This window comes from Phoenix dactylifera, chromosome 3, assembly GCF_051530095.1.
Source record: "Phoenix dactylifera cultivar Ajwa chromosome 3, Ajwa_hap1_PhDact_Kaust_v1.1, whole genome shotgun sequence".
NCBI classification, from domain to species: Eukaryota; Viridiplantae; Streptophyta; class Magnoliopsida; order Arecales; family Arecaceae; genus Phoenix; species Phoenix dactylifera.
Genome location: NC_143192.1, coordinates 26,695,394 through 26,716,996, shown reverse-complemented (window position 1 = coordinate 26,716,996; position 21,603 = coordinate 26,695,394). Strand labels below are relative to the sequence as shown.

Sequence of the window (21,603 nt, the reverse complement as noted above, 5' to 3'; positions counted from 1 at the left end):
TTTTCGGGTTCACAATCAACCCAGTTGGTTTTCCCAAAGGCTCACCAACCACAACCTAACACCGTTGGTTTTTCTCTTTGGCTCACCAACAAACCTTAACCCCTTGATTCAATCCCTTGATTGAATCAAGTTACAAGATATTAAAATAAAGGTTTAAAATAAATCAAAGCTTCTTAAACAAGCAAATATAACAATATAAACAAATAGAGTAAAGAGAAGCCCTTAAACGAGTTTTGAAGATGAAGGAGCTCGGCTTCTTCTTTACTTGACCCTCTTCTGATTTGGCACGAAGTAGAGGATCACCGAGGCAGCACACGGATGGAGAGGAAGCTTTGGAATTCACTTGGATGCTCTTCTTCTCTCTGTTTCACTTTGGATGGCCCTTTTGTGCTTATGGGAGATTTCCCTTGTAATCTCTTTGAAATCTCTTTCCTAAATGTTCTCTCCCACTTCCATACCGTCTCCCCTAGCTCTCCTCTTGATTTTATAGCTTTACATGTCGTGGAACCAGAAATCTAGCCGTTAGAGACAAAAATAGAGCCGTTGTCCACAGTCTGCAACTCCTGACAAAGTTTCCGTTGGGATCGGAGTCGACTCGCGCGATCTGGAGTCGACTCGACTGTAGCAGGAGTCGACTCATGCTTTTCTGGAGTCGGCTCGGCAACTGTTCCAGATTTGAATTAAAGTGGTCTTCTCGACTGGGAGTCGACTCGACTTAACCCGGAGTCGACTCGCCAAAATCTGGAGCTGACCTTGCACTTTTGGAGTCGGCTCATCCCAAGGAATCCATGGATGCATTTTTCAACTTTGCTTACTCGAGTCAACTCGAAAATTCTGGGAGTCGACTCGGTGCTCAGAGTCTGAACTCCCGAGCTTCTGTCTTTTGGCTCGTGCTATCTCGGAGTCGACTCGAACTGTCTCAGAGTCGACTCGGCCCTCAGTATCCAAAAAACAGTCTTCTGTCTTTTGGGGTCGCGCTGCCTTGGAGTCGACTCGAACTGTCTTGGAGTCGACTCGCCTCTCAGAGACGAAAATGCCGTCTTCTGTCTTTGGGGTTGCGCTGCCTCGGAGTCGACTCGGATTTTGCGGGAGTCGACTCGGCTCTCAGTGTCTGAAATTGGCTCTCTGACTTTTTGCTTGTTTTCCTCTGGGAGTCGACTCTAGCTTCCTTTGGAGTCGACCTGCCAACCATCGGAGTCGACTCGAGTTCCTCAGGAGTCGACTCGGCTCTCAGGGTCCAAAATAGCTTCTCTGTGTTTCTGCCTTGTTACTCCCTGGAGTCGACTCGTACTATCCAGGAGTCGACTCGAGGACTATTCTTTTGGATTTTCCTTTGAATTTGCTCTTCCAACTTGAGTCCTTTGAACTTGAAACTTGGGTCAATAAATTGTAGCTTTCTTCCAACTTGTCTTGAGAGCTTTGGAGGCCTTCTTGTGTTCTTCCAACTTGCTATATTCCTTGCAAAATAACTATCTTTCTCCTTGCAACACAAACGTTAGTATTTATACTTCAAGGTTTTGTGATCATCAAAATCAATCTTTAAATCAATCTTTGGGTCATCAGTCTCCCCCTTTTTGATGATGACAAAACTTGGAGTATATGCAATATAAAATATATTGTGTTCTAAAAGTAGTGCATAGCTAAGTTGCATGAAGTAGAAAACATATATATTTAAAACATACTTCATGATAATGCTTTAGATTTAATCAGCTTAACATAATCAACATATCTAAATTTAAGCTGGTTTGTATTCAATTCAGAACATATAGAATATAAAGCATTATGAGAATATAGTTAGGTATTTCTCCCCCTTTTTGACAACATCAAAAAGATAGTGAAACATTAAGCACAAAGATAAGACTACTCAAATATTTCTTTTTCTTATTGTACTCTGATTTGCATGTCAAATTATTGCAAGGATATGAATCATATAACTCAAGGCAATAATATTAGAATAAGATTAATGAGCATAGATCAGAGCCAATTAAGATAATTTCAGAGCAGAACACATCGAATGTGATTCCAAGGATAGTTTTCAACTCAAGTGTAGATGGAATCTTTCTTAAGTTAATTCAAGAAGTACCACGAATGATATTCAAAGAAAGCACGAATGGAAATCTAACCTCTCTTCAATAATAAGTATGAAAGCTCGTTCATTTAAGATCTTTTGCCCAATATATTAAGTATTTTATCAACATGAGAGCAATTTAATTAATTTTCAGAGTATAAGTGCAAAACTCATATACTTGAAAAACATATCATCATGTTGGATCATTAATTCTTAATGACTTCAAAGTTCTTTTATGATAATAAGAACATTGGGGCACAAATACCAAAATATGCAATTTTTGATACATCTTAGAGCTCATTTAAAGACTTTCTTTTATTTCTTTAGAAAATAAGCACAATTTGATACATAAAAATATGAATTGGCATAAAATTTGAAGTTCTAAAGAGCAAGCCAATTAGGACTCATTAGTGAATTTCAAAATAGATTTTCTAAAAGATACTCAAGCAAATTCAACATATCATACTCCCCCTTTTTTATTAAATTAGAGGCTCTTAAGATCAACTGTTTGAATTGCAATTTGGTTCATGATTTATGCATAAGATATATTAACCAAATAACAAGCCTCAAGGTGTATCATAAAGATTTGTATATTTAAATTTCAGATGATACATTTTGGAGAGCATTAGGATCACTTTTCATTTAGTATGCTTTCTCTCTCCTTTAGTTATAGATTTATGCGATTAAGTTCCATAAGATCTCTCCTTCTGAGATTTTCTTTCTCCCCCTCAATTGATCATTCCATTTAAGAGTTTAGAATTTGAAGATAATGTTCAGTAAAATTGTCAATCTCAAAAAAAAATATATTTTCTATAAGTTTCAGCTTATTTTCATAAGACTCAATGTTTGAGATAAGACAACCTTTATAGAACTCATCTCAAGGTATAAACTCATTATATAATTAAAGCAAGTCTTGCAATATAAGGAGGTTCATTAAAATCAATCCATAAAAAGATACTGAATATCTAAAGCTCCCCCTCAAAAGATGCATTCTTTTTTAATCATTCTTTTCTATTGTTGAATTTCAGATTTTAGTGATAAACGTGAATAAAACTGAAATTCTATGATATCGAGAATGTAGAGTAATCTAGTATTATTCAAAATTTGTAGCAATTACTCTTTCTAATCCTTCAAGATAAAGTTATGCTTTCTCTTAATCTTAGAGAAAATGTATAGAAATATTAATCAGAAAATGATTCATTTGAAGCTCAGTTTCTTTCAAAAGCATTTACATTTTCTTTCTTTTAGAATCATTTGAGTGAGCTGAAATATTTCTAGCTTTAAGATCATTCACTATATATATATATTCTGATGGAAGTCTTTAAGAATGTAGGAGAGAAAAACATATAGATGATCATTGGGGTATATATATTTATAGAACTCAATTTCTTAACCATAGTTTTTCAGCAATGTATACATGAAACATAATAAATCTTTTTAATATCAAAATAAAATCATATATTTAGAAATTTTTGTTTGCAATCAAGATCATCGAAAGACAAATCACTTGGACCAATATTAGTACACTTTGAAGATAAGAAATGATATGTTTCGGATGCGTATCGGAGCAATCAACCAAGGCATCAAAATTAATTCTGTTTTTCTTAAATTAAGATTTTATTTAGAAATTATATTGAGTTTAAGCGTTTATACAAAATCATATTCTGAATTTCATAAAGATTTTCAATAGAGGCTTTCAAAGTCATAATTTGAGATATGTATCTTCCACATTGTAGCTCATCTTAAATCATTACGATTGAAAACACATATTTCAAACATATAAGAGCATATTCAGAATATTTGTATTTATTATTGAGTTTTGATACAAAATGGAGGATATTTTAACAAGTATTAGGATATTATGTATCAAAGTTAGGCAAGTAGAAAGATAGATCAAGATCAATTCATTTGCCTAAATAGAAATATCTTTCTCTTCTCCTTTTTACAAATTTATTCAACTTTCAGTTTTTAAAGATGATTGTGAACGACAAATCTGAAATTTCTTTTCAATAATATCCAAAAACAATTTTATGCAGTATTCCAAACATTCAATCAAATTATCCAAGCATGGAGCATTACAAAACATTGAGACTCCATAATTCAAGACATCATGCCACATGCAAAATATATTATGTGTTAAGTCATGCGTTAAAATAATAAGAACAAGCATGTCAAGGATCAAAATCAATTCTTTTCAAATAAACTCCCCCTATTTAAATATAATCTTGCATTGATTTCATCCTTAAATTGTGTTTTCAAGTGATTTAAAAAAAAAACTTGATTCTTCTTATATACTTTCATTTTTACTTTCTTATGCTCTATACTCTATTTGCTCCCTATCCAGTGGAGTTGGAAAGGGGCACGAGGTACTACCACTAGCCTCCCTCTTGTGCCGTCCCTAATATGCCCTACACCGAATAGTTGGGTCAAATAGTGCCGGGTACTACCACTAGCCTCCCCATTGGCACCATCCCTATGATGAGCAATATAGAAAGGTTAAAATGTTCACTTGAAACTCTCTCTATTTAAGTGTAATTAATTACGAATTTTATCCCTTCCAAAAGAATGCTCACACAAGTATCACAAATGTGCCGAATATATTATGCTTGTTTTTGCTTTTGCTTAAGATTGGAGTACTTGCCTTCTCTTGAATAATATCCATTTTCTTTTCTTTATCTCTCTCTCTTTTTGTTATTCTCAAGTAATTTACATGAAAGAGCAGAATAAAGAAATAATCTTATGTATCATATAGATGTATATCATGCAAACAACATTTTCATTAAGCTCATGGATTCATAATTTCTCACAAGTTATTTTAAATCAAAATTTTAAGCATAAACTTGTGTATTTCATGGTTATGACATAGGCAAAGATATATTTTAGTTTGGACAAACCATGAAACAATTTCTAAAAGTATAAGTCAATCAATATATATATATAGACATGATATCAAAAATTAATAATTAAATATCTTAATCATGCCATAATAAGATTTAAGTTATTGACTTTGCTCAATTAATTTATGAGAGAGGTATCTAGAATTACCAATTCATTCTACATTCTTCAGTTAAATACCTACTAGATTTCTTATGTATGAACTTTTGGCTGATGAAGGTCCTCTCTCTTGTTTGCATGTGAATGTTTATTGTATCTTACATGGAGATATCCTTCAAGTAGAAATCTCTCATTTTCTTGCTCAAGGATCCTGCATTATTAACAAACTCCTTTTCTTTCTTGAAAGAAAGTCATTAGTTTCTTCAAGATACAAAATATTCATAGAGCATATTTCTTAACTGGGTGACTCAATCATAAGATATGACAACAATTGAATGTTGAGTCACTTTACTCAAGAGATTGCCTAAATATAAGCAAACACATGTCACTTGAACTTAAGAGATAGTTTCATTAACCAAGAAGGTTCAAGGACAAGCATGTGAGACAATAGAAAGATTTATCAAGATCAAATCAATTTCTTATTTTCAACATCAATTTAGCTTAGATTCTATTTGCTTAAGATAATTATCAATAAGGCATGCTAGCTAAGTTTTGATCAAATTGCGTTAAACAATTGTTTCTATCAAAATTCAGATTATGATTCATTTGTTATCAATAAATTATGATTCATTAGAGTTAGATTGAAGTCTTGCACAAAGGCACATAATGATCACATAATCTGGTCTATTAGGTATATGATAAAATAATTATTCTATCATGCTTTTGATGCTTGTTCCAAATCACAAATTGCTTTATCATATTTGTAATGAATGTTTTCAAATAAGGTGGTTATTTTACATAGATATTTTTTTTTAATGAAATAACCACATAGGAGTGTATTCTACACATTCATTTGACAGAATATAAAGCTCATAAGCAAGCAAATGATAATGGTGATCTTTACTTCTAATCATGCAAGAATTTCATCAAGATCTATTTCATCTTTTCTTGATTTAGTCGTTTAGTAGTTATCAATTTTTCTTCATTAAGTGCATTTCTGAAGAACTCAATTTGGTTCTGATCATTAACAAGTTTTCAGATTGTTATAGGTAAAAGATTAACCATATACATATATAATTTGATTTTAGTATTTTGATAATAAATCATTAGTCTCATAAAGAATAAACTGAATTGATATTTCTTCAACTAGAATCTTTTCATTGAATATTCTATACGCATTGCTTGATGAATGATATCCAAGGATAGAAATATCTTTATCAGATTTGGCATTATTTTCAAAAGACCATATCAAGCATATCATAAGCTACTGAAAAATATGAAAGATATGCAATAGACCATTTTCTATTTTTCAGAGGATCAAATGGAGTTTTCATCAATAATAGACCTAATAGAAACCATATATATGACAAGCAATGATGATAGCTTTTAACAAATCATTTAAGTAGATGACTATCATACAACATTGCCTTCTTCATTTCTTCAAGGATTCTATTGATCCTATTTTACTTATAGTGTTCTTGGTGCAGAAACAATTGCATTCAATATTATTCTCTGTGCACAACTTAATACAAAATTGGTTTTCAACACTATGCCATGATACTTCTTTACTTTCATAGTTTGCAAACCTTTTTCATTTGATCCCTTTTTGTGAGTTTATGCCAATGCAGAAAATATTTCAATTTAAGTGCCAAGAACAAAACCAATGTAAGCTTTTGAAAACTTAGTGTTGGAAACAACAACTTTAGATTTAGAAATTGATTTTTGTTTGTTTCCTTAGTTAACATGCATAGTAAACTTTGACCTTTCAGAAGATACTCTAAGTAAGCCAATGGCAAGGTCTTTTGAGATTAAGTACATACCAGCATGAGTTGATTTTATATCCCAAAGATGGTTTCTTTAATCTTGGTATTCATAGTGCATATATTCAAAGGCATACCAAGTGCACATTTTCATATCTATGATCGATAAACAATAATGCCATGGATAAAAACTCTCAATCAAGCATATAGAGAATTCATAGAGTTATTCTTAGCAACTTATCCAATAGTGAGTAAATCATACTATAAAATGAAGTGATTTGATAATATTTTCAAAAGTATTTTCTATATCACAAAATTGATCAATACTTGCAATTCATATTTTAATCAAATACTAAAGCAAAAGTAATGATGAGATGCAAGGGTTACTGATTCATTATTATTATTTTTAATTACTTTGCATAAGTGTATTTTAAGTTTCACTCTTTAATGTGTGTCTAGAGCACCCATTTGTATGAAAGTTCTATTTATTTTATGGGTATCTTGGCACACCTTCATCTACATCCTCATATTTTCATTTTGGGTACCCAAGCTTGCTTGGGTCCTTGAGAGTTAGGACATATGGTTTCTTTTGGAACCCAGATTTGTTTAATTGTAATAACTTTACCACTTGATTTAATTATGTTAGAACGATAGGTAAAGTTGTTATGCCCATTCTTTTCATATTTGAAATAAGTTATCTTATTTAATGGTTTGCTTGGTGAATTGATAACCTTTTTCTCTAGAGATTTATTATTAAGTAAAGGAGTCAAGCCAAATTTTGATTTATCATAAGCAACACATTGGCTTTCAAACATTATTTTTAATCTTTCTGAACTTACATTGAATTTGTTAATAAGAGATTTTGATTGGTTAATTTCTTCACTTAAGTTTTGATTTTCTTTAATTAAACTCTGATTTTTTTGAATCAATTGTTCTAAATTTAACCTTAAGCTTTTATTTTCAGAATTTAGTTTATCTTGTATTTCATCACTAGAGTTTCTTTCTTTTGAAATTTTCAGATTTAGTTTCTTAAGATTTTTATTCTTTATAGCTAATTTTTTACATTCACCATACAAATCATGAAAAGCATTTAATAATTCATCATAAGGGAATTCTTCTTGAAAATCATTTGGTATAAAGGTAGATTCAGATTTTACCTTATCTTCTTGTTCCATGAAGCACAAGTTAGTTACCTCTTGTAGTTCTTTGGAGCTAATATCATCATTGTTGCTCCTAGCTTTCAATTTCTTGCTTGACTCTTCCTTGGTTAAGACTTTCGTGCTTTTTATCTCTTTCTTCCTTTCTTCTTGCTTCCTCTTCTTCTTTGTCTTTAGGAAGCTTTTGAATCTTTCGGTGTTTGGAAATGGATCCTTGTTTTCATCACCGAACTCTTTGTTTTTTGAACTGTTCTGCCTCGGAGTCGACTCGGGCCTTATTGGAGTCAACTCGGCTAACTTGGGAGTCGACTCTGAAATACTTGGAGTCGACTCGACTGAGGTGGGAGATTCAACACCTTTTTCTGCAGTCTCATTGTTAGTATGTAATTGAAGCACATGTGAGCTAATCTGAGATTTATCATAAATATTTTCTAAAGTATTCCGGATCTCCTTAGCAGATAAGCATGCAGAAATCTTATGAAATATAGATTCATGGATAACACAATATAGAATGTTCATAGCATTAGCATTCAATTGTGCTAAGTCTTTTTCATTGACAGCTTGAGAGAGTGTATGAGAGTCATTTATAATGATACTCCATATTTTATAGTTTTGTGATTGAACAAAAATGCGCATGCGTGCTTTCCAATATGTGTAGTCTAAGCCATTAAGTAGTGGAGGTCTATCAATTAATTGTCCCTCTTCTAGAAAACTATCTATTTGAGTTGTCATGATCTTTGGCTCTTGATCGTGAGATCAATAATTAATCTTAGAGCACCTGCTCTGATACCACTTGTTGCCCAGTAGATACAACCCAAGAGGGGGGGTGAATTGGGTCTTTTAAAACTTTTAAGCTACTTCTAACACTTTTCAATTAATTATGCTAAGTTGTATAGTTGCACAGTGGAATTTCAACTTAGCAATAGGTTGATTTATCGAATGAGACTTGATTAAGTAAAATGAATATGCTTGCAACTAAAGGATGCGCGGATAAGAGTTAAGCAGGCAATTTATCTAGGTAAGTAAGTGAACAAGATAGACAATGACAAAAAGCATCACAAACACAACAAACATATAGTGGTTCGGTGCACCCCAGCACCTACATCCACTCTCCAAGACCTCTTGGGAATTTCACTATAATCCTACAGATTACAGCCGGTTGTTTTACAAGCTCACAACCCAACTTGTTGTTTTGCGAGATAACAACGAACTCGGTCGGTTTTCACAGGCTCACCGACTAGAACCAACCGATTGTTTTTCCGGGTTCACAATCAAACCCAGTTGGTTTTTCCACAGGCTCACCAACCACAATCTTACAACGATTGTTTTTCGGGTTCACAATCAACCCAGTTGGTTTTCCCAAAGGCTCACCAACCACAACCTAACACCGTTGGTTTTTCCCTTTGGCTCACCAACAAACCTTAACCCCTTGATTCAATCCCTTGATTGAATCAAGTTACAAGATATTAAAATAAAGGTTTAAAACAAATCAAAGCTTCTTAAACAAGCAAATATAACAATATAAACAAATAGAGTAAAGAGAAGCCCTTAAACGAGTTTTGAAGATGAAGGAGCTCGGCTTCTTCTTTACTTGACCCTCTTCTAATTTGGCACGAAGTAGAGGATCACCGAGGCAGCACACGGATGGAGAGGAAGCTTTGGAATTCACTTAGATGCTCTTCTTCTCTCTGTTTCGCTTTGGATGTTCCTTTTGTGCTTATGGGAGATTTCCCTTGTAATCTCTTTGAAATCTCTTTCCTAAATGTTCTCTCCCACTTCCATACCGTCTCCCCTAGCTCTCCTCTTGATTTTATAGCTTTACATGTCGTGGAACCAGAAATCTAGCCGTTAGAGACAAAAATAGAGCCGTTGTCCACAGTCTGCAACTCCTGACAAAGTTTCCGTTGGGATCGGAGTCGACTCGCGCGATCTGGAGTCGACTCGACTGTAGCAGGAGTCGACTCATGCTTTTCTGGAGTCGGCTCGACAACTGTTCCAGATTTGAATTAAAGTGGTCTTCTCGACTGGGAGTCGACTCGACTTAACCCGGAGTCGACTCGCCAAAATCTGGAGCTGACCTTGCACTTTTGGAGTCGGCTCATCCCAAGGAATCCATGGATGCATTTTTCAACTTTGCTTACTCGAGTCGACTCGAAAATTCTGGGAGTCGACTCGGTGCTCAGAGTCCGAACTCCCGAGCTTCTGTCTTTTGGCTCGTGCTATCTCGGAGTCGACTCGAACTGTCTCGGAGTCGACTCGGCCCTCAGTATCCAAAAAACAGTCTTCTGTCTTTTGGGGTCGCGCTGCCTTGGAGTCGACTTGAACTGTCTTGGAGTCGACTCGCCTCTCAGAGACGAAAATGCCGTCTTCTGTCTTTGGGGTTGCGCTGCCTCGGAGTCGACTCGGATTTTGCGGGAGTCGACTCGGCTCTCAGTGTCTGAAATTGGCTCTCTGACTTTTTGCTTGTTTTCCTCTGGGAGTCGACTCTAGCTTCCTTTGGAGTCGACCTGCCAACCATCGGAGTCGACTCGAGTTCCTCAGGAGTCGACTCGGCTCTCAGGGTCCAAAATAGCTTCTCTGTGTTTCTGCCTTGTTACTCCCTGGAGTCGACTCGTACTATCCAGGAGTCGACTCGAGGACTATTCTTTTGGATTTTCCTTTGAATTTGCTCTTCCAACTTGAGTCCTTTGAACTTGAAACTTGGGTCAATAAATTGTAGCTTTCTTCCAACTTTTCTTGAGAGCTTTGGAGGCCTTCTTGTGTTCTTCCAACTTGCTATATTCCTTGCAAAATAACTATCTTTCTCCTTGCAACACAAACGTTAGTATTTATACTTCAAGATTTTGTGATCATCAAAATCAATCTTTAAATCAATCTTTGGGTCATCACCTTGGCTAGGGTAATCTCAGTGAGGAGTCACGGGATATCTAAAGTTAATCACATAATGGATGTACTAATTATAGGGTTGACAGTGAGCTCTAAGTCATCCTGGCATTAGGAGTCAAAGGGATTGAATTATACAGTAACCATAGTTCAGGATTCCAGAATATTTGCTTCGCATATATTCGGCCTATCTGGACATCGGGTACCATTGCTAGATGGTCACATCGATTAGTGTAGGAAGTCGTTCCTATACTACCGGCTTAGGTTCGAACCTATGAGGTCACACGCATAGAAGATTCCTGATTGATCAAGAAGGCTGATGAATGATTAAGAATCATTCAGGGATAATTTGGTCAATTCGATTGGCAAATTATCTTATAAAATAATTAAAGTAATTATCGGAGGATTAATTAGTAATTAGATTGCTAATGAACTCAATTGGATTGAGTAATTAGACTAAGGATGAGCCAAATTGAATTAGATTCAATTCTGGGCTCAATCAGGATTTTTGACTTGATTGGATTAGGTTTGAATCAAGAGGACTTAGGTTGACCAAATTAAATTAGATTAAATTTATGTTTAATTAGGGATTGACCTAATTGGATTAGGTTCAACCTATGGTAATTGGATCATTCTAATTGTTAGGATTTAATTAAATTAAATGGGTTTGATCTGAAACTGTTCGGATCTTGAAATCCACTTATCACATATCCATGCATGGCGCCATAAATTAATTTTTAATATGATTAAAAATTAATTTAATTTATTTAATGATGCCATGGGACACTTGGCAACATCAGAGACCTCTTTCATCATTAGATGGGTCGAAATGGAGAGATAAATTAATGAAAAGAATTGGATAAGATCAAATTCTCTCTCTTCATGACATATGTCATCCTTATCTTTATCTCACTTCTAATTAAGGTTGAATTTCGAATTTAATCATCACAAAATCACCACGTGACCCTCTAATCTGTTTGGGGGCATGGGAATTTCAAAATTGAAAGAGGGAAGTGGCAACATGATGAATGGTTTAGATTAGATCAAGCTTCATCATGTAATGGCACATGAACTTGAATTTTGAATTCAAAATTCAAAACCCCACAAAATCCTCCACAAATATGGGATGGTTGGCATGAAGTTAGGTAGGAGAGCAACATTAAAAGGACCTCCATCAGCTGGTGGTCGAATTCAAGGAAAAAAGAGAGAAAAAGAAGAAGAAAAAAGGAAAAAGAAAAGAGAGGAACCCCAGTTCATGCATGAAAAAATTTTGCATTCAATCTAGCTGACTTCTTCCTCCTCTAAATCCATCGCGCCATTAGTGTTAGGGGTCCCTGATAAGAATCTTTAGATCAGATCTAAGTCCTCTTCAATCCCTCCAAACCTCTTCTCCAAGTTCTTCCAAGAAGGCGGTTCAAAAGTTGATAGCGTTGGGAAGATCAAATTTCAGCCTCAAGAAATTCTGCGCAAGCTAGCACTTCCGCAGGATTGGATCTCTTCAGAAACTTCGCTTGTACTTCTTGTAGAGGCCATTCGTGTGCGTAGCTGTGAAGTTAAGGATCAGATCCATAACTTTCATCCATTATAAAAGGTATTAATCTTGCATTAATCATTTATTATGGTATCAAGATCTAGGTTCGATTTCTCGAGGTTTTACCCTCTTTTGGGGCTCCTCACGGAGATATCTCCAGAATCCATTCAATGGATATTCGGAGATTAATTGGAATAGAGTTTTTAAGTTTCAGATCTGATAGTTAATCATGCATGAAAGTTTTAGCATAATTGTTTAAACGATTCCGGCATAATCCTATGTGTTCTTAAGGTGCTGATTTCTAGATTTGATCTTGTAAGCATGCATGAATTAAATTATTTGATTCGATTTTTTTGCTGCATTTTTGAAACTTAAAAAGAACTACGTATGGCTTGATCCCCCTTATGAAGGGGTACGTAGGCAACCCGATCAGGTTCAGCCATGGTTTTCCAAAAAAAAAAAAAAAATCAGCATGCTTAACACCGAAGAACCTAGGATTCACTTTCAAGTATGTCCCTAGCAGTCTTCATATTCTCATGCTAGCATTGAAGTTCATTGGACATGGATGCCATGATGTAGCACTTGACCCTAATGTCATCGTCTGTCCACTTTTCATGCGTCGCATGCTGATCAGTGGTCGGACGTACTGGTAATATAAAGGGATATCATTGTCGAGCACATAGCATATTTTTTCGCAACTCAGAACGATTTTGAGGTTTCTAAGCTAGTCTTTGTAATTTGTACCGGTCAGTCGGTTGGTCTCAAGAATATGGGTCAAAGGGTTTGAGGCTGACATAGTGATCTGTAGAGAGTAAAGATTCTAGTTAGATTTTTGTACTTGATCCTAATTTGTTTTAGGGTCTTTTAGAACAAATGTACCTCCCATTATTTTCTCGAATTCCTCACACTCCCGTGGTAGGAAAACGAAAATCCTACGCGACTAGGGTTTCTAGTGGGTACTGTTGTTCCACCGATTTACATGCCACCTCACCTAACAGTTATTAGTGACACATAAATGGATGAGTGTACAACTCTTGTACAATGCTTCTCAAGCATGTTGCAGTGCTACTTGGTCTCTAAGTCATGAAGACCTCACCTAACAGTTATTGGTCCCATTTCTTAGTTAAGTCAGACCCACCGTATAACCATAGAAATAAAGTCATCATTGGGTCCTCACCTAACAGTTATTGATGCCCAACCCCACCTTTACCCCTACAATATCTCATGTCTATAGAGAGGTCCAGCCCCCCGATGCAACTTGCCCACTGTGTCCAGTCGAGACAAGTCAACACTAGAAAGACCTTAGCAGCTCTACTACGGTGGAAGACCTATGGACTTAATATTGGTTAATCATGACTTAGTATTTGCAACTTTGAGCTCTTCATAAGAGGTAATCGAACAATTGGCCAGGTAAGCAGGTGGGAGGCTTCCCTTACTCAGAGAGTAAGGTCCTAATTAAGTAACCACCTTTCATGCTTTCCTAGACACCAATTAGATCAATTAATCTAATATGACTCGCTCATGTTGGTTCACTCTCAACTGATTCAGGAGGTTTTGGTTTAGGTCTCATTGGGATTGCTCTACTAGTTTGCATCATATGGAAATCTATCTACCCCGCTCACATTCGCATCACATGCAAACGGTACATCGCAGGCAATTATAATCGCAGCAATAATTAAAAGCTGAATTTTAAATAGGTGATGATCATTGATTCTAATTAGGTCATATTACAAGCACATCCACGTCAATCGATCAGCTGGTCTTTAACTCTTGAATTGGTTCTGAGCCTCCTTGATTCGATTCTTGATCAACTCTTGATCCAATCTCCATCAACCGCTCAGATCGCCGTTCATCTCATGTACTATCTTCGACTGATCGTTGACGTAAATTGGCCTCCTACAAATAAGGAGCTCCTTGATTACTTTCCAAGAGGGGCGTCGGCCCCTCTTGTTTGCCGCACCAAGGGATTAGGAGGATTAGTCCAAGGGTGAACCAATTTTGGGTTTAATCCATGCAAGTCCTAATCCAATTAGAACTCAAATGAATTATGACTCAATTGAACTCTTCAATCCTAATCCAATTAGGAGTTGATGAGAGCACAAAAGTGTGATCTATACATCACTTAAATTAGTATTATTGCTAAGAAATAATGATAAAATTGCCGCATTAATATTATATTTTTGTGAGGTGCAGGTGATCGGAAATCAAAGCTAAAATGCACATTGAGTTCAAAAAGATGTATCACTATAGGTGACCAGCCAACCGCATGGGTCGACCCCAGTTGCACACTAGGAGGAGGTCAAGTTCAGCCGTCTACTTCATCGCAGCTTCAGTCTTCTATGAGCCCAAGCATCTGAGCCGCGTGCATCCCATCCACCCGCGTGGAAGAATCGCAAAGCATCTTCCGCGTCTGCTTCTCCAGAGCAGCCCAACGTGTGACCCCTCATCTAGTGTCCGTGCAACCTCCCAGCACCCAAATTTCATCCTTCGATCCAACCATCCATCATCCATGGAGCTTCTTCCGCGAGCCATCCACGGTTCAGATCTCCCAAGCTACCACCAAGCGTCCTCGTTCCAGCTCTCCCGTGATCTCAGCGTCCGCATCCACATCTTCATCCAGCCTTTTCCAGCATCTTGCGGGGCATCATCCGCGCCCCATCCTTCGATCCGCGTCCGAAGATCCCGGCATCTCCCAAGCTTCCACGTTCACAGCACGTCCCAGCTCCATCCGACTTCATCGCAGCGTCCACGTCCGAGTTCCTCACGAGCGCACGCCTCGTCCGCACCTCATCCCAGCAAAGATCCATCTTCCCATCCCGTGATTTCAGCATCAGCGATCATCTCCCGTCCGCGTCCATCCTTTTCTTCCGGATTAAGCAAGCAATCAGCCTTCCATCTTCCTCGCAGTCCACACATCCTTCCGTGAAGCCTTCCCGCATCCAACTTCTCCCAGATCTCCCAGCCAACCGTGGTGATTCACCCGTATCCACAGCATTCCCAGCCATCTGCGAGGATCTTCAGCCGAGCCTGCCACGCCACGTCAGCCCCAAGGATCCGTGATCAGCTCCCATCCCGCGTTTGGCCTTCTCGCATTCGGGATACTCGGAATCTCCCCTTATCCTGTGGGATCAGGGACCAATCGCAGCATATAAGAGGGTTCTCTCGGTTGGCAAAGGGGAGGGTAGTTCATTCAAAAAAAAAAGAGAGCCTCATTCTTTCCCATTGAAAAAAAACAGAGGAGGGCCTCTGCCATCCGAAAAGAAAAAGGAAACAGGGGAGGCCCTGTTTCCGAAAAGAAAAGAAAAAAAAAAGGGAAAGAAAGAAAATGAAAGAGGGATTAAAGTTTTCAATGAGTGGCTAAAGTCCTAGGGAGGGAGATGGATGAACCTTTGATGTATTGCTCTTTGAAGTAACTCTAAACTTTTGCCTTGAATGAGTTATATTTACTGATATGTTTTTGATCCATGCATAGTTATTTTGTAGATAGTTCTTAAATGGATTATGATTATTGATATATGGATTGCTTTAGTATTTGATTCGTTGTAGACGTAGAAAGCACGACGAATGCTTAGAAATTGAGTTCATATGTTCATGAAACATATACCATGATTAGATCTATCCTACATTAAATCTTAAATCAAGAACCATAGAGTTTATTCCTTGGATGCAATATCATCAAGGGGGATTCCAGATCCCTACCATTTTTATTTCATTGAATTGTGTTTATTATTCTCTGCATTTTAATTTCTGAAAATCAAAACATAATTTTAATCCACAAATTTATTAAATTAATTAATCTAAAATTATATTAAATAATCTCATATACATTTCATTCCCTAAGGATTCGACCTCGGACTCCCGAGAATTTACTACTTGTGCGATTCTCCTACACTTGGGAGAACAATTTTATTTTTGCATCAAGTTTTTGGCGCCGTTGCCGGGGAACGGCTGATTTATTAGTATATTTTTAGAGTTAATTTTTAGTTGATTTGTTAGTATTTTTCTTTTGAAAAAAAAAATTTGAATCTTTATTGCTGTTTTTTTTATTCCCTACACAGTCTGCATCAAACTCTGATATCTGAGTAATTCACCATCTGATTGGATTCAAATTTGGTCATCGGGTGCAGGACCTGTGGTTCTTTCATCTGAACGGTCTGATTGACATTCTGATACTTTTACGACCATTATATTAATCTAAAACCTTGCTACTGTCTGTTTTGAATTTTCTGTGTTTAAATTTTTTTTTTTTTAGAATCAGAATTTTATTATTATCATATCTCATTAACCCTTGTTGCTAGTTGAAAATTGATAAGAACTTTAAGAAAAGATCAAGGGTGATCATTAAAAGAATAAATAAATAAATAAACTCTGAAACTTTGTATGCTAGGGTGGAATAGGGACGACACCGGTCGATTAAGTCGTACAACTTTAAATCATCCCTTAGGACACATCCTTGAAATTCCTTCGCAGTATCTCACACCTTGTGAGATGGCAAATTTTCCTGATGATGTAGGAAGTCACCATGGTGATGAAGGTAGACCCCCAGTTATGACACTTCGACAATATTTACATCCCACTAGGACTAGTCAACCTTCATGCATGATTATTTCTGAAAATGTTGGACACTTTGAAATCAAACCAGGGGCAGTTGAAATTGAAAATCCACAGGATGGCACCATTTTTAAAGTAAATGGACAAAGATTAGAACCTTTTCTTGAGAATTTTGCAGATGAAAAGGACTCCTTTCCCTTGGAGGAGCCTTCTTATGACTGAGCATGACGGCCAAGGTACGTGTATATTAGTTAGAATTAAATTTTTTCTTTTATTTCTAGTTTTCTTCTTATTTTGTAGGTCTTCTTTTCTGGATATCAACAGCTCAAGGTATTCTTCTTCTCTCTATTATTTTCTCTATTGTCTCTCATATATAGTTTTCTTGCATTTTCTTTTACATTGAGGACAATGCAATGTTTAAGTTGGGGGGAGGAAAATATTTTGATCTAAAAAAAAAATAAAAATAAAAATAAAAAAAATAAAAATAAAAAATAAAAAAATAAATAAAACTTGTTTTTGCATTTGATTTATTCTATTGCTTTCTTTTCTGAGCAAATGCACATGTATTTTCATATTGAGTTTGTGCAACTATTAAGGCAAGGAACACATGCATACTATGACTGATCAGAGACCTATTATTAGATCCCCACACGTGTACTTAATGACAATAGGAAGGCCTCAGGAGTTCATATTTGTTAACTGCATTTTTGTTAGCCTTATCCATGAAAGAAGTATGAGTATCCTTGTTCGTATCATAAGGTTCAGGATTTGGTTTTCACATAAAGATAGAGGTTGAATATCCCGACTAGATTACTTAGGTGCCTTATGATCCGACTTTGGTTGACCTATAGTCACGATGCAGTCACATATATAATAAAAATATTTATATGGTTCAGTCTACCATTTCTTTTCTTGCATAATTATTATTAAAAAAAAAAAACTTATGATGACAAGTCTGGCCTCGTGGCGTAGTCTAGTTCGAGTAATTAAGTCCGAGGGGTGTTTCACCTAATGTCTTGAGCCAACTGGATCGGGGGTCATTGATTGAAAGCTCGCTACATGGACCTTACTAGAGCCTAATGGGGTTGGATAGCTGTAGTTGTCATTTGTATTGAAAAAAAAAAATGAAATAAAAATAAGCATGAATGAGTTGGTTAGGCTGAACCTAGTGACATGTGGTAATGGCTGGTTTGACTCCATTATATTGGACCTCCGTGTACCCAGGTTGTTTAGTTGAGATTGATAACTCTTTCTTTACATGCGAACCATTCTTGACAGATTTAGACAACATGTGATATTCTGAAAATTTGATGGATCAAGTTCTAATAAATTGTAGAAACACTTGTGAACTTGAGTAATGCACCTAAAACTCAGGCGGTGCCCTGTTGTGGTGGAGGTATTAGTACTCTGAGAAAGTCATGCGATTTGATGCACACTACACTTTTATATTTCCTTGCTTTGACAGTTGCCATACTTGAAAATATATATCGATTAATTACATGTGTATTGCTTAGAATTTATTTCACATTTTTTTATTATGATCTCATGTCATGTTATATCATGTATGATGTTTGTGGGTAACATCTCTGAAAACCTTCACGAGACAACACTCGTCCACTAGGGTAACCTAGGGGTTTAACGGCTTGTTGCACGTGCTAAGTGCAATCGTGATTCCTACGAAAGTGAGTACATATCTTAGTTTTATATCTTTAGCTTGAATAAAAAGTCATAGGTTAAACCATACCTTTTGCACTCTCATTCTATTATCTGCTCATTAATTGCTAGAGACTAGCAATAAGCTAGTTGGGGGGTGTGATGAGAGCACAAAAGTGTGATCTATACATCACTTAAATTAGTATTATTGCTAACAAATAATGATAAAATTGCCGCATTAATATTATATTTTTGTGAGGTGCAGGTGATCGGAAATCAAAGCTAAAATGCACATTGGGTTCAAAAAGATGGATCACTATAGGTGACCAGCTAACCGCATGGGTCGATCCCAGTTGCACACTAGGAGGAGGTCAAGTTCAGCCGTCTACTTCATCGCAGCTTCAGTCTTCTATGAGCCCAAGCATCTGAGCCGCGTGCAGCCCATCCACCCGCATGGAAGAATCGCGAAGCATCTTCCGCGTCTGCTTCTCCAGAGCAGCCCAACGTGTGACCCCTCATCCAGTGTCCGTGCAACCTCCCAGCACCCAAATTTCATCCTTCGATCCAGCCATCCATCATCCATGGAGCTTCTTCCGCGAGCCATCCACAGTTCAGATCTCCCAAGCTACCACCGAGCGTCCTCGTTCCAGCTCTCCCGTGATCTCAGCGTCCGCATCCACATCTTCATCCAGCCTTTTCCAGCATCTTGCGAGGCATCATCCGCGCCCCATCCTTCGATCCGCGTCTGAAGATCCCGGCATCTCCCAAGCTTCCACGTTCACAGCACGTCCCAGCTCCATCCGACTTCATCGCAGCGTCCACGTCCGAGTTCCTCACGAGTGCACGCCTCGTCCGCACCTCATCCCAGCAAAGATCTATCTTCCCATCCCGTGATTTCAGCATCAGCGATCATCTCCCGTCCGCGTCCATCCTTTTCTTCCGGATTAAGCAAGCAATCAGCCTTCCGTCTTCCTCGCAGTCCACACATCCTTCCGTGAAGCCTTCCCGCATCCAACTTCTCCCAGATCTCCCAGCCAACCGTGGTGATTCACCCGTATCCACAGCATTCCCAGCCGTCTGCGAGGATCTTCAGCCGAGCCTGCCACGCCACGTCAGCCCCAAGGATCCGTGATCAGCTCCCATCCCGCGTTTGGCCTTCTCGCATTCGGGATACTCGGAATCTCCCCTTATCCTGTGGGATCAGGGACCAATCGCAGCATATAAGAGGGTTCTCTCGGTTGGCAAAGGGGAGGGCAGTTCATTCAAAAAAAAAAGAGAGCCTCATTCTTTCCCATTGAAAAAAAACAGAGGAGGGCCTCTGCCATCCGAAAAGAAAAAAAAAAGGGAAAGAAAGAAAATGAAAGAGGGATTAAAGTTTTCAATGAGTGGCTAAAGTCCTAGGGAGGGAGATGGATGAACCTTTGATGTATTGCTCTTTAAAGTAAACTCTAAACTTTTGCCTTGAATGAATTATATTTACTGATATGTTTTTGATCCATGCATAGTTATTTCGTAGATAGTTCTTAAATGGATCATGATTATTGATATATGGATTGCTTTAGTATTTGATTCGTCGTAGACGTAGAAAGCACGACGAATGCTTAGAAATTGAGTTCATATGTTCATGAAACATATACCATGATTAGATCTATCCTACATTAAATCTTAAATCAAGAACCATAGAGTTTATTCCTTGGATGCAATATCATCAAGAGGGATTCCAGATCCCTACCATTTTTATTTCATTGAATTGTGTTTATTATTCTCTGCATTTTAATTTCTGAAAATCAAAACATAATTTTAATCCACAAATTTATTAAATTAATTAATCTAAAATTATATTAAATAATCTCATATACATTTCGTTCCCTGAGGATTCGACCTCGGACTTCCGAGAATTTACTACTTGTGCGATTCTCCTACACTTGGGAGAACAATTTTATTTTTGCATCAGGAGTCATTGTAATTCATTAGATTAATAATTAATTAGGACTTAAAAAATCCTAATCCAATTAGGACTTATTTAATTTTAGTCCTAATCTAATTAGGACTCTAATTTGAATCCGAAGTCCTAATCTAATTAGGACTTCTAGGAATCCTACTCCAAGTAGGAATCCAAGTTGCGTTCAAAAATCCTAATTCAATTAGGATTGTAGGAATCCTACGCCAAGTAGGACTCCCAGTCCTAATCCAATTAGGACTCCAGGAATCCTACTCCAAGTAGGATTCGTATTTAAGTCCAATTAATCAATTCCCATTGTTCCTTCTTCAACTGATTATCAATCGAATTGATTACTCGTGATTCATAATCACATTTCAACCATCGGATCAGTCAATACCTCTAGTGTGTGTGATCCCATAGGTTCTATTCTGTCTGGTAGTGAGATATATTGCGATCTCTATCACAATATCATTGAAAACTTCTTTCAATGGGTTGGAACAGTTCCAACTCAACTCATCAGGATTTATCGATCATCAAGATATTTTCTGTGAGTCTTACCATCCACCAGTGACACCTAGCAGCATGTAGTGACTACCCAGCAGAATGGAATGATGAACTTCTAGGTGCAGTTATCGTATGATACAGTCCTTCTATCATGGATCCCTACAGGATCGAGGTCATGGACAACTCGTCAAACCCCATTGTCTGTCATATGTCAAGATTTATTTGACTTAAGTTCGAAAGTGGAAAACTCTTTCTCCACTGTGTATACTGCCCCGGCCGAGGTCTTACGAACTCAGTCTTATAAATCACATAGGATCTCTCCTTATCTATCAAGGTCGATAGATTTCATATAGGTGCATACCCTACTCCTACAGTGAATCTACTGCAGCCAATCTACACTGCATGGACCCATATGTCTAGAGACCATGTATACGTGCAGTCAAACTACAATAACCTCACTGTGAGTAGCCGAAGCACCGCAGGTCGAAGGACTAGTCACACTACTGCAACATCAAGCAAGTCACTGATGAGTGGATAGACATCCAAGTGACTTCTTGTCT

The 21,603-nt window shown here is 37.1% G+C and overlaps 1 protein-coding gene across 1 annotated transcript in view; it reads left to right on the top strand.

The window, feature by feature from the left end:
• LOC149768006 (uncharacterized) overlaps nt 1-19,226 on the top strand; it is a 56,505-nt gene extending 37,279 nt beyond the window's left edge. The window contains exon 6 of the mRNA XM_089929521.1: nt 14,587-19,226. Coding sequence (XP_089785647.1) covers nt 14,587-14,607 — 21 coding nt within the window. The 3' untranslated portion in view covers nt 14,608-19,226. The remainder of the gene's footprint in view (nt 1-14,586) is intronic.
• Nucleotides 19,227-21,603: the final 2,377 nt, after the last annotated feature.